General features: G+C 36.0%; 1 protein-coding gene across 2 annotated transcripts in view; it reads right to left on the bottom strand.

The window, feature by feature from the left end:
- Positions 1-13,321, bottom strand: part of LOC307175108 (uncharacterized protein) — a 555,106-nt gene that overhangs the window by 273,762 nt on the left and 268,023 nt on the right. For both annotated transcript variants that reach the window (XM_079899978.1, XM_079899977.1), the window contains exon 3: positions 2,865-2,925. In XM_079899978.1, coding sequence (XP_079756104.1) covers positions 2,919-2,925 — 7 coding nt within the window. In that variant the 3' untranslated portion in view covers positions 2,865-2,918. The remainder of the gene's footprint in view (positions 1-2,864; positions 2,926-13,321) is intronic.

Consider the following 13,321-nt stretch of genomic DNA (forward strand, 5'->3'; position numbering starts at 1 on the left):
TAAAAGCACTCAGAGAAAATGCCAAGCCTTTTCTCTAGAATTAGCCAGGTCCCTTTTACAGTAACTAGATTTGATAGACTGCTTGAAAACTTGTATTGTACCAAAAGGAGGCACTTGTTCTAGTCCCCTAACATTATGTAATTAACAGCTTTGCTCAGCTGTAACAAATTACCCAAAACTTGGTGGCTTTAAAACAACACGCATTTCTTATCTTACAGTTTTCAAGATTAGAAGTTGGAAATGGGTTCACTTAGCTAAAATCAAGATGTTAGTAGGGCTGTGTTCCTTCTAGAAGTTCTAGTGGGAATCCACTTCCTTGATTTTTCCCATATTCTAGGGGACCCCTTTCCATCTTCAAAGCCAACAATAGCTGGTAGACATTTTTTGTCATTATCACATTGTCATTAACTATGCTCTCTCTTCTACCTTTAAGAACCCTTATGATTATATTGGACACATCCAGATAATACAGAATAATTTTTTGATCTCAAAGTCAACTGATTAACAACCTTAATTCCCCCTTGCCACGTACCATAACATATTTACAGGTTCTAGAGACTAGGCTGTGAACATCTTTGGAGGAGGGGGCATATTCTGCCTACCATACCCACTTTAGTTTTAAAAACCTGAATCACTCTGAGTGATACGGAAAGACAAGGCCTCAGATCCTTGGCAAGTGTCATGTAGCCGCAGTTGGAGATGAGGCACAAGACATACAGAACTATTTTAGTAAGTTTCTCCTTTGTAGGCAAAAATATAAAAACAGAAAGCAGATTGGTGATTGTCTAGTGCTGAGGGTGAGAATAGGGGTTAACTGTAAAAGGGCATGAGAGTATTTTGGGGGGTGATGGGAACGTTCTAAAATGGGATTGTGGTGATGGCTGCATATCTCCATAAATTTAATAAAAACCACTGAATTATAAATTTTATAGTAAATAGTATCCCCATAAGAGTATTAAAAATTTGACTTTGCCTTCTTACACATATATTTTATTAAAATTATAAGACTACCACTTGTGAAAATATTTGAGTATTTGAATGTCATGAGACTGAGGCACTCTTTTTGAAATTTTTTAAATGTGTCCATTTCTTCCATTTTTGCTTAAAATACTCTATCTTCCCTCAGACTTAAATGTAAATGAGACAAGCAGTTAGACACTGACATTCAAAGAATTTTTATGCATGTTTTCAATGCTTTTAGGAAATTCTTACAGGTCTCCTCAATGGCAGAATACAGGTCTTGAGAAAACCATCTGAAACTGTAGCTCTTTGGGAAAAGCCCCAGGATATCACCTTGCTATCGTCCTTCAAGAGTACTTACTGAGTGTTCCATTTTGCAAGGAATCATATGAGCCCCTGTATATGTAGACTTTTGCTGATGTTGACCCTTTCTCTTCACATAGGTGACTGGGTCTTGCCAAAGTCAACAGGGCTAGCAGAGTGGACTGGAAGTCCTTGATGACTAAGTTCTCTAACCATGAACAGAAATGGTACCAACTATATTTCTCTTGTCCCTTTCCTATACGTCCCATTTTATATTCACAGATAAACTGTACCCAAGACATTGCTAGACAGTGGAGTTTTGAGAAGGCATGACCTGCACTAGAGGCATAAACCCACCCACAACCCTCCCACACACAGCATTCTAATTATGGCAATGAGCTGCAATAAAGATCAGATCAGAAGCCTTCACAAAGGTTGTTCTATATGCCTGGAATATATGCTCCATCCTCTCTTGTTGTATATTTCTAATATTTGCCTAAAAGTCACTTATTTAGAAAGTTCTTCATCTATTATTCTGTCATTCATTACATCTGTCACGTTATAATTTTGTGTTTATTTCCCTGATTAGATTTATTGTCTGCATTCCCCCACCTTGTTCATTATTACACACACACAATGTTTCATATACAGCCTGGAACAAAGAATGTGTTACATAAATATTTAAGTATTAAATGAATGGATAAGTAAATGAGTGAAATGAAAGCGTTTTGCCATTTTTAGATGTCAATTACTGGACAAACCACTTAACATCTCTGAGCTTCAGGTTCCTCATAACTATAATATGGGAAAACAATAACTTCCCTGCTTTTTGCAAAGTTACATGAGAGTTAACTCTGGAAACATCTAAACCCCACAGAAATACAAGAAACACACTTCCCATCAAAAAACAGAGCAGAGAAGTTAATCCTAAGAGACTGATAAAATGCCCATTTTTCTAATTAGGTTACATTTACTCAATCAAAGAAAATGACCTTGAGAACATTATAAAGATCCAAACTGTGGACAAAGAGGTTTCAATGACTCAGAATCTCTTTCTCTTTGATTTGTGGTTTACCTGGGAGTTTGCTTGGTAAAATTAGCAAATTTTACCCCCATCCCAGGCTTTTCTCCTGTGATTTTCCTATCACTCTGTAACACAGCAGGTGATCAAAATCTCAGCTGCCCTCTTAGATGAACTATGGTTCAGGGAGTTGCAACCTGAGCAATATAAGTGACAGCCAGAGTCTTATCCCAGTTGTCATGACTCCAAGCCTTGATATTAGTCACAACCCTGAAAGAATTTTGTGCAATTAAAACAATTTCATCCAAACTAACCTTTATTTATCTATGGAGTGGTAGAAAATACAGGGAAAGAGATCTTTTGAATTATGGACTTTATATAGAATTGCAAATCAAAGCAAGACTGATTCATTTTCTTAGTATCTTTTCAACTCTCAACCACACATTTTTCTGAATTTGATCATAGCCCATCAGTAGATAAAACTGTAGGATAATTTCAGAAATTGTGGGTATCAACTGAGGGAGATAATGGCAGTTCAGGAAAATGTTATCTGTGTGAATTGCAATTATGTAATTCTTACCTCAGCTATATTCTGTGGCTCTGTCATTCATCTTACTTTGTGCTGCCCACAAGTTCATTGCCTAGGGGAATAAAAATAGAGAAATGCAGTGCCTTTGGTTAATGTTTCTGAAAAAATTTTTTGGTGAATCAAACTAAAGCTATCTTTCCTATTTAATGCTTAATAAAACCACAGGCAATGTATACCTCAATTGCTGTATAAATACAGTGTATGCTGTTTTCAAGAAAACAATTATTTAACGTGCTGAGAGGAAAACATATTCAAAAAACTATCTCAGCTAGCTAACTTTTATAATTCTTAGGGATATCCACCCCATGTAGAGCAGTGGGAAGTCTTATGACTATAATATATATATATAATTTTATATGTATGCAACTGAATTAGCTTTACCCAGAGTAGGTCCACCTCTTTATTTTATAGGTAATACAAGAGACCAATGCCATTATTTACCAGAGGTTATTCTTAAATTTAAGAATGCTATTTCAACTGTTATCTATATAATCTTATTAAAAGTTTTCTGGAAATTTCCTAAAGTCTCTCACCAAATTTTCTCTCAACTAGCCAAATTCCAATTTAAGTGGTCATTCTTTGCACGAGATGAGTTGCACTAAAAAAGTTGATATCTGAAATTATCAGCTAGTAGCACCTTAATTTATCCAATCAGTTCCCATCAAGAAATATAGTACAGGGCTTCCCTGGTGGCGCAGTGGTTGGGAGTCCGCCTGCCGATGCAGGGGACGCGGGTTCGTGCCCCGGTCCGGGAAGATGCCACATGCCGCGGAGCGGCTGGGCCCGTGGGCCATGGCCGCTGAGCCTGCGCGTCCGGAGCCTGTGCTCCACAACGGGAGAGGCCACAGCAGTGAGAGGCCCGCGTACCGCAAAAAAAAAAAAAAAAAAAAAGAAATATAGTACAGAAGTGAATACTAAGGGAGTGAAAAAATGCTCATCAGATATTCAATAAACAATTGCTGAGCAAACATTCCATTCCAGCCACTGTATGAGGTATCTGAACAAAATATAATGATGAGCAATATTGAGTCCAAGCCAAGGGGCCCTAAGTGAAATGGCTGGAAAAGGTAATTAATCAGAGGTCTCTGAGCATATCAGGGAATAAACTCCTATTTCCACTTGGTAAACTTTTCATCAGGCTTAGAAGAGTCTACTTATAGAAATACCCAAAATTCAAATAATAAAACATTAAGGTTTTCTATAGCAGTTGATATTCATTCACTACTCCAAGAAGAAATACATCTGCTCTACTCCTTTTCATTCAAATATAATTGTAATAAGGTTTGGTGCTGATTCATAATTTGTCCCTTTATTGCTTTACTCTTTTGAACTTTTCACTTGGTTTGAATCTGGATTACACCAAAATATCCAGTTTTTCAGCTAATTACCTACTTGAATCATTGTGAGAAACAGACATATCACTCCCTTTTACAGGTCACATCAGGATTATGTCCAATGACATTGGTATTAAGTAATAAATCTGGCAGTTTCAATATTTTCAAGGTAGGAGTGCTGTCATATAAGTGTGCGGTATTTGGATTTATTTTCTCAAACTATCTCTAAGACTACATATGTGTGGCTTGAATATAGTGCTTAAATAATAAAAGCATACATTAATACTTAAAAGAGTAATATGCATAGTTCTGTTATATAATTTCATCCCAACACTTGAAAATATTATCAAAAACTTTTAATTTTTACTATGTAAAGCTTCAAAAAACAAAGGAAGAACTGCTTCACGTAGTTTCAACTATTATCAATTCACAGCCCGAGCATCTCACGCGACTTCACATTTGCCCTTGTTCCTTTCACTTTCAAAATGGTTCAAGATTTGATAATAAACTATATAAAAATTCAACCAATGTATAATCATGTAAAAAAATTGATATAGTTAATTATAAACCAGTAGCTCTGACTTTTTTTAATTCCCTAATTCCCAGGGAGGAAAGAAACTAATTTAGAAAGTGCCCTCTGACACTGCCACTGTCCTGATTTTGAATTCTTCCAAACATGGAAGCCCAAACTGTTCTCTCTTCTTCCCACTATATAACTATTGTTAAGAATCCAGTTCTTCTATCCCTATATCAGATCAAACCTTCCCCTTCCTGTAGCTATACTTCTTGACATGATGCTTGGAAACGAGGCTCAATTCAGTTCCGGCCCTTTGTCTACAAGGAATGGATCAGATATAAACAGTTGAGCGGGTCAATAATATTTGACAAGTTATATGAGGACTTCTCTTGCAGACAAGGGAAAAGCCCCTTTGGGAAATATCCTGGGTTTGGAATCAAAAGGTTCTTAGCTATAATCACTGCTCTGCTGTCACTAGCAATAGAACACTTTACAACTTCGTTAAGTCTCAGTCTCCTCATGGGTACCAAAAAAAAAAAAAAAAAAAAAAGCTAATTCCTACCTCACACAGAGAAATTTTTTTAGTAAAAAAAGAAATTACTATGTCACATGGTGAAGCTTCCTAAATTTCTAGCATTTGGAGGTGAATCTGTTTCTATCAGTTTTTATATCATGGACAAGTTATATATAAGTCTATGACAAGTTTTAATATCTTCTCCAGTTATATGACGACACTGAATATGGGCTGGGCAGAGGGAAGTAATTATTAGAAATAAAGAAGAAAGCATTGTTGCTGATTTCCCTTAATGTTGTTGAACCTCAGAATAGAGGAGCTCCGTGTCCTCACTTCTGTGGACCCAAGTAGCCTTGGGTCGGTCATTAGCAGCTAGAATTGTTGCCAAACCTGAAAGTACCCTTTAACTGAAGAGGAGAACTAATAAGTTACTACTAACATCAACATGAACTAAATAGATGTATTTAAAGATGCAGTCAATTCTCTTCTGATAGGTAAGCAGGGTCCTCCCTATAACACAGTAAACTGGGCAATTTCCTCAGACCTCGTCTTTAGGCTTGGTTGGAAACTGTGAAAGAACCATGGAGAAGGAAAAAGGAACTGCTACCTGAAGCTAAATGATCCTGGGGTGGTCTCAGAAACAACCCTGAAATAGGAATCTAAATAACAAAAAATGGCATCATCACCCTGACCAATTCATTCAATTATTATTAAACAGGTAGTTACTGAATTATTAATCTGCTATAAACACCCTTGTATGCATTTAGGATACAATGTTGAGTAAGATAAATAAGAATCCTGCTTCTTAGGATTTTCATTGGATGAGAAGAGGAACAAATAAACAAACTGATTTCAGAGAGTAAGTGTTATGTAGACGGTAAAGCAGAATTAGAGACAGAGTGAAAGAAATTGGAACAGAGCTGTTCCATTTCAAGCAGGTTGGTGAGGAAAGGTCTTTGGATGAATCAACATTTGAGTAGAACTTTGAAAGATATAGAGGGACTGGCTGTGATGATATCTAGAGGAATAGCAAATGGCTAAAGCACTAAGGGATACTGAAAGAAAAGAGCAGTAGAGATCAGGTTACCAGGGCAAATAAGGGACAGTTCACATAAGGTTTTGTAAGGCTGGAAAAGGAGTTTAGACTGTGTACTAAACGTGAGAAGAAGCTACTGAAATGTTTTGAGCAGGAAAATGATGGGATCTGATGTGCATATGAAAAAAACTTTAGTCACTGTGTGTAGAAAAGGCTGTTAACAGCAAGACTGAAAGCAAGATGAAAAGTTAGGGACTAGTGCAGTGATGATGGCCTGGGCCAGTACAGTGATAGTAGTAAAGATGAGAGGGATCTGTCATATAATGTGACTAAACCTTACTGATGGATTGGATTTATGGAGTGAAGGAAAAAGAGGAGTTAAGGACAAATCTCAGGATATTAGCAGGAGCAAATGAATCAGTTAGGTACAGTGAATTTAGGTGGAGACATCTAGAAGAGGGAAAGATTTTCCTTTTGAGGCATAATACCAAGAGTTACCTTTGAACATATTGAGACTCCAATTAGCTTTCTAAGAAAGGTGTCAAATAGACATCTGAAAATACATATTTAGGGAGCATATATTTGGCTTAAAGTAGAAATAAATTTGGAGGTTATCAGTACATAGTATTGGATTGGCCAAAAGACATGAAGCTAAATGAGATCACTCTAGGTAAGGACAGGTGAGCTCTGAGAATCTTAAATGTTTAAAGTTTAGAAAGGGGATATGGGCACAGCAAATAAGACAAAGAAGGAATGGATCAAGTAAGAGGAAGAAAACTTGGAGAATGTGCTGAGACTGAAGCCATATAAAGAAAAAGTTTCAAAAAGAAGTGGTATTTACCATTGAAAAAAATCAATGTATAAGTGGACCTGAACAGTTCAAACCTGTGTTGTTCAAGGGTCAACTGTGTATGTGTGTGTATATACATACATACAAAATATACAGTGTATATAGTATATATCTGTGTATATATGGTATACATTATGCACATAGTAGATAGATAGGTAGGTAGATAGATAGATAGATATAGACAGAGAAACAGATCGAGTACCATATATATATATATATATATATATATATATATAGTTAAGATAATTTAAGATATTGTCTATCAGTAACAAAACTGAATCAGTTAATAAAAAAACTCCCAACCAACAAAAGTCCAGAAACAGATGGCTTCATAGGTGAAGTCTAGGAAACATTTAGAGAAGAGTTAATACTTATCCTTCTCAAGCTATTCTAAAATATTGCAGAGAAAGGAACTCTTCTGAACTTAATACCTGGAAATCAATCAGTGTGATACACTATATCAACATATTGAAGAATAAAAACTATAGGATCATCCCAATAGATGCAGAAAAAGCTTTTGACAAAATTCAACACCCATGTATGATTAAAATCTCTCCAGAAAGTGGGCATAGAGGTAACATACCTTAACATAATAAAGGCCATATATGACAAACCTACAGCTAACATCATACTCAACAGTGAAAAGCTGAAAGCATTTCCTCTAAGGTCAGGAACAAGACAAGGATGTCCACTCTCACCACTTTTATTCAACATAGTATTGGAAGTCCTATCCACTGCAATCAGACAAGAAAAAGAAATAAAATAATCAAAATTGAAAAGAAAGAAAGTAAAACTGCCACTGTTTGCAGATAACATGATATTATACATAGAAAATCCTAAAGAAACTAGCAGAACTCATCAATGTATTCAGTAAAGTTGCATGATACAAAATTAATATACAGAAATATGTTGCATTTCTGTACATCAACAATGAACTATAAGAAAGAGAAATTAAGAAAAAATCCCATTTACCATTGCATCAGAAAAATTAAATACCTAGGAATAAAGTAAAAGACATATACTTGAAAACTTATAAGATACTGATGAAAGAAACTGAAGATGACAAGTACCATGTTCATAGATTAGAAGAATTACTAGTTAAAATGATCAAATTACCCAAGATATTCTACACATTCAGTGGAATCCCTATCGAAATACCAATGGCATTTTTCACAGAACTAAAAGACATAATTCTAAAATGTGTATGAAAACACAACCGATCCCAAATAGTCAAAGCAATCTTGAGAAAGAAGAACAGAGCTGGAGGTATCATGCTCCCTGAAGCAGACTTTACTAAAAAGCTACAGGATTCAAAACAGTATGGTACTGGCACAAAAACAGACACTTAGATCAATGGAACATGATAGAGAGCCCAGAAATAAACCCGTGAATGTATGGTCAAATAACCCATGACCAAATAGGCAAGAATATACAATGGAGAAAAGACAGTCTCTTCAATAAGTAATGCTGGGAAAACTGGACATGTAAACATGTAAAAAAATTAAATTAGAACATTCTCTAACATCATATACAAAAATAAACTCACAATGGATTAAAGACCTAAATTTAAGACTGGAAACCATAAAACTCCTACAAGAAAAACATAGGCAGAAAACTCTTTGACATAAATCACAGCAATATTTTTTTTGGATTTGTATCCTAAGACAAAGGATACAAAAGCAAAAATAAATACATGAGACCTAACTAAACTTAAAATATTTGCATAGCAAAGGAAACCATCAACAAAACGAAAAAGTAAGTGAATGAATGGAAGAAAATATTTGCAAATGGTATGACAGATAAGGGGTTAATGTTCAAAACATATAAATACTCATACAACTCAATATCAAAAAAATAAATAACCCAATTTAAAAATGGGCAAAAGATCTGAATAGTAATTTTTCCAAAGAAGACATACAGATGGCCAACAGGCACATGAAAAAATGTTCAACATTGCTAATCATCAGAGAAATGCAAATCAAAACCATGGTGAGATATCAGCTCACACCTATCAAAATGACTATCATCAAAAAGAACACAAATAGCAAATTTGGCAAGGATGTGGAGAAAAGGGAACCCTTGCATATGGTTGGTGGGAAAATAAATTGGCATAGCCACTGTGGAAAACAGTATGGAGGTTCCTCAAAAAACTAAAAACAAAACTACCATATGATCCAGCAATTCCACTCCTAGGTATATATCCAAAGGAAAAAAACCCCACTAATTTGAAAGGATACATGCACCCCAATGTTCACAGCAGTTTTATTTACAATAGCAAAGACATGGAAGCAACCTAAGTGTCCATCAATGAATAAAGAAGATGTGGCATACACACACACATACATGCACACACACACACAAACACACACACACAATGGAATACTGTTCAGCCATAAAAAAGAATGAAATTTGCAACAATATGGTTGGATCTGGAGGGTATTACGCTTAGTGAAATAAGTCAGTCAGAGAAAGACAAATACTGTATGTTATTACTTATATGTGGAACGTAAAACTTTAAACACATGAATGAATGTAACAAAACAGAAAGAGACTCACAGATATAGAGAACAAACTACTTGTTACCAGAGGGAAGAGGAAAGAGGAGAGGGGCAAGATTGGAGTAGGGGATTAAGAGGTACAAACTACTATGTATAAAATAAATAAGATACAAGGATAAATTGTACAGCACAGGGAATATAGCCAACACTTTATAATAACTTTAAATGGAGTATAATCTATAAAAATTTTGAATCACTATGTTGCAACCTGAAACTAATATAATATTGTAAATCAACTACATCTCAATAAAAAAAAAATATTTACCAGATTTTTGAAGACTTAGTATGAAAAAAAGAAAAAAGTTAAGGTATTGTCTTAGAAAAGGATAAAAGATAATGATTAATTTTACACTATGTTAAATAGAGTGTGCATTTAAAGATATAAAAGAAAATTCTCATATCAATAAAATATATAACTTTGAAACAAGTAGAGGAGACAACACGAGGATACAAACACTAATTACTTCAATAAGTGCATAAAAGTAAATAACAAAACACAAAATGCAGAGAAAGCACAATACATAAAAAACACAAATCAAAATGGTAAAAATAATTCCACATATGTTAGTTTCGTAACAAATGAAAATGGATTAAGCTTACCCAATTGCTATGGAGCCAGCTAAGGCCTTTCATAAGACTGTGTTGCAACCAAACATGGTATAAGATAGCAGTGCAATTATTTAAACTTTCACTAATGATAAACTGGAATCTTATTCTAAAGAGGACTGTATCAAATATTTAGGAAGTTCCAGAAAAATAATAACTATAAAGATAGTGGAATTGGGGAGCTATTTTTAAGCACAATCCATACCTTGGGGGAAAAAAACGACTAGGAGTGGTGACTCTAATTAAAAGCCAAATATGAAAGGCAAAGAAGTCTCTTAAGTAGCAGTATACAAAGAGGTTCTAATCTACTTCAATGTGAGAACAGAGAAAGTCTAGGTCTAGCCCCAAGAATCAATCAATAGAGTAGCAGAAAATCAGAGGGTAAAATTCCCAGCCTAGACACCAAGGTCAAGGTTCTTGTTGGGAAAGAATGGGATCCTAAGACCTAAGTTGTGAACATCTGGATTGATGCACAGGTTGCTGTGAACTCTCTTTGAGATGTTAAAAGAATTTATTTGAAGACCATGTAGAGACTTACCACCACCCTGTAGGGCAACATGCCCCCCCTTCAGGATCTGCCTCCATACATTCTCCTACACAGTAGACTAATAGCCAAGATTAAGTAACAATGAAACCAGGCCAGATTTGGGCTACACCCTGGAAGGGACAGCAATTCATTTTGACAAGAATAAAAAGAAATTTAAACCCTGGCTTTGCCTTGTTGCCCAGTTGGCTACAGTTAGCCCCACTATCTTGAGCTTCAGGAATGCATATTTCTTGAGCATGAGATGCCATGTAATATCACATCAGACCAAAGAACCCACTTTATATAGCAAAGGAGGTTCAGTAAGGAGTAAGCACCAAACCAGAGAATCAACTGATCCTATCATATACCACATCACCCAGAAACTGACAACTTGATAGAACAGTGTTTGTTGTAGGCACAGATTGTCTACCAGTTCAGAGGTGATACCTTGTAATGATAGGGTGCCTTCTTCCAGGACACAATTTGCACTCAACTAAGAATTTTATATATGGTTATTTCCCTATAGGAAGAATCCATGGGTCTGGGAAGAAAGAGGTGGACGCAGGAGTGATCTCACTTGTCATTTCCATCATCCCTATTGGGGAAAGTGTGCTTCTCATCCTCAGAACTCTGGGATCTGTCTGAATCTTTTGAGGTTCTGTGTCACAAAACCTGAATACACAGCAAGAGTTTCATTAAACTATAAGAAGTGGGTACTGCCTGGGCTCTTTGGGATGACCTAGCAGGTTAAGAGTTGTCAGCTTTGTGGGTTTTATAGATCATGATCATCAATTATGGGAGCAGGGAGAAATATTTTGATATGCAAGTGACCCTCATGGTACCCCATGCCCAATTTTGTTGGTAAATAACAAGCACAGCAGCCACAGCTTGAGAAGAGAATGTTGACTACGGGCTCAGGCATCTCAAGGTTGAGGTCCGGTCACATAACCACTTAAGCCACTGAGACCAGCAGAGATACTAATTGAGAGTCAGAGCACTTTTGAATTGATAGTAGAGGAGGAAGAGGAGCATCAGTTGCAATTCCTGCTCTATATTCATCAGGGAGGGCTTTCATTCATCCCACTGTTGTCCCTCAACTAAGTCTGTCCATGAAAATAAAAAACTCCCTGGAATATTAGAGGTGTTATTCTCTGGATTTATATGAAAAAATATATCCAGAAAACACAAGTAAAAGAATATAATGTATGCTGTGCTACCTGCTCAGGTCCCACTTCAGAGATGAACAACTTACTCTCCCAGTTGTTGGGGGTGCTACCAGCAGTAAGCCTTCAGCTAGGAACCCTATTCAGGAATTGCCTTAGTTAAAGTTAGCCCAAGGATATACTCCTTTCCTAAGTCAGCTGACATCCACTGAGTCGTTAATGCAGGGGTATAAAGGCCCAAGCCTCACAGCCCTACTTAGGCCCGTACAACTGTACAGCACCACATAGGGTCAGCTGAGCTATTGATGAGACTGGGTCTCAGCCCAACTTCTCCCTCTGCTCAATCTTGCTTCCATCCCTTTCTTTCCTTCCATAGGTGTTTAACTCCCTATTAAAACTTTTACACATTAATCACCATCTCAGTGTCTACTTCCCAACCTGTAATGCATAGGTATATATTATGTGATGTTTTATATTTGAACTGAAAGATATAGATGTATGCTGAGATTCCAAGGGATTATTTTTTTAGGAAATCTATGAAATTTGACCAACATTCTTACTTCCTTTGGGGACTTTCCCTTCCACAGTCATATGGCAGCTGGAACAGCCATGGTTCAATATGATCCAACTTCAGACCAAACATAATGGTCAGAAGTGAGTGTCTGGCCCAGCTGGACCAATCAATTCATCCCCAAGGATGATCTCTTCCTAATGGCTGACATTATAAAATATTAACCTCAGGATCTATCAGCTACTATATGTTCTGTCATGTAGAACTGAGAAATGAAAATGGCAGAACTACAGAAAAAGAGAAAAGTATGAAGCTGACATACAGAGAGGGAGAGAGGATAAATGGAGAGATTCCCAATAGTGGACAAATCATTGGATATAATTGCTTCTGAATCCCAGCCACATTTCAGTCTACAGGTTTGATGAGATGCCAAGGTCCTCATAGATTTTCTATTTTGATTAAATTACTTCAAAATGGGCTTGAGCTACTTACAAGCAAAAATCTAAACAAATACCATTGGAAACATTTCTGTATTAATGTAAAACCTGTTATAATTTTACTGAATTATATAATACTAGGTTAAAACTTGTAATCTACTTGGTTTTCTATGGCTTATCTACAACAATCTGTACATGGGACAGGGCCTCGAGCCTAATGAAAAACGGGTCATTCATTCTGCTTTTAAATCTCTCAATTGCACAGATAAATGTTCTCCTACACTGGAATAAATCATTTCAGTTGTAAATAATTTTCATATTCATATCAATTTTCAAATTATAAATATAGTATACATTTCTACAGGGCTAATATATATATTTAATGCATATAAAATA

Source organism: Stenella coeruleoalba (assembly GCF_951394435.1).
Source record: "Stenella coeruleoalba genome assembly, chromosome: 16".
Lineage (NCBI taxonomy): Eukaryota > Metazoa > Chordata > Mammalia > Artiodactyla > Delphinidae > Stenella > Stenella coeruleoalba.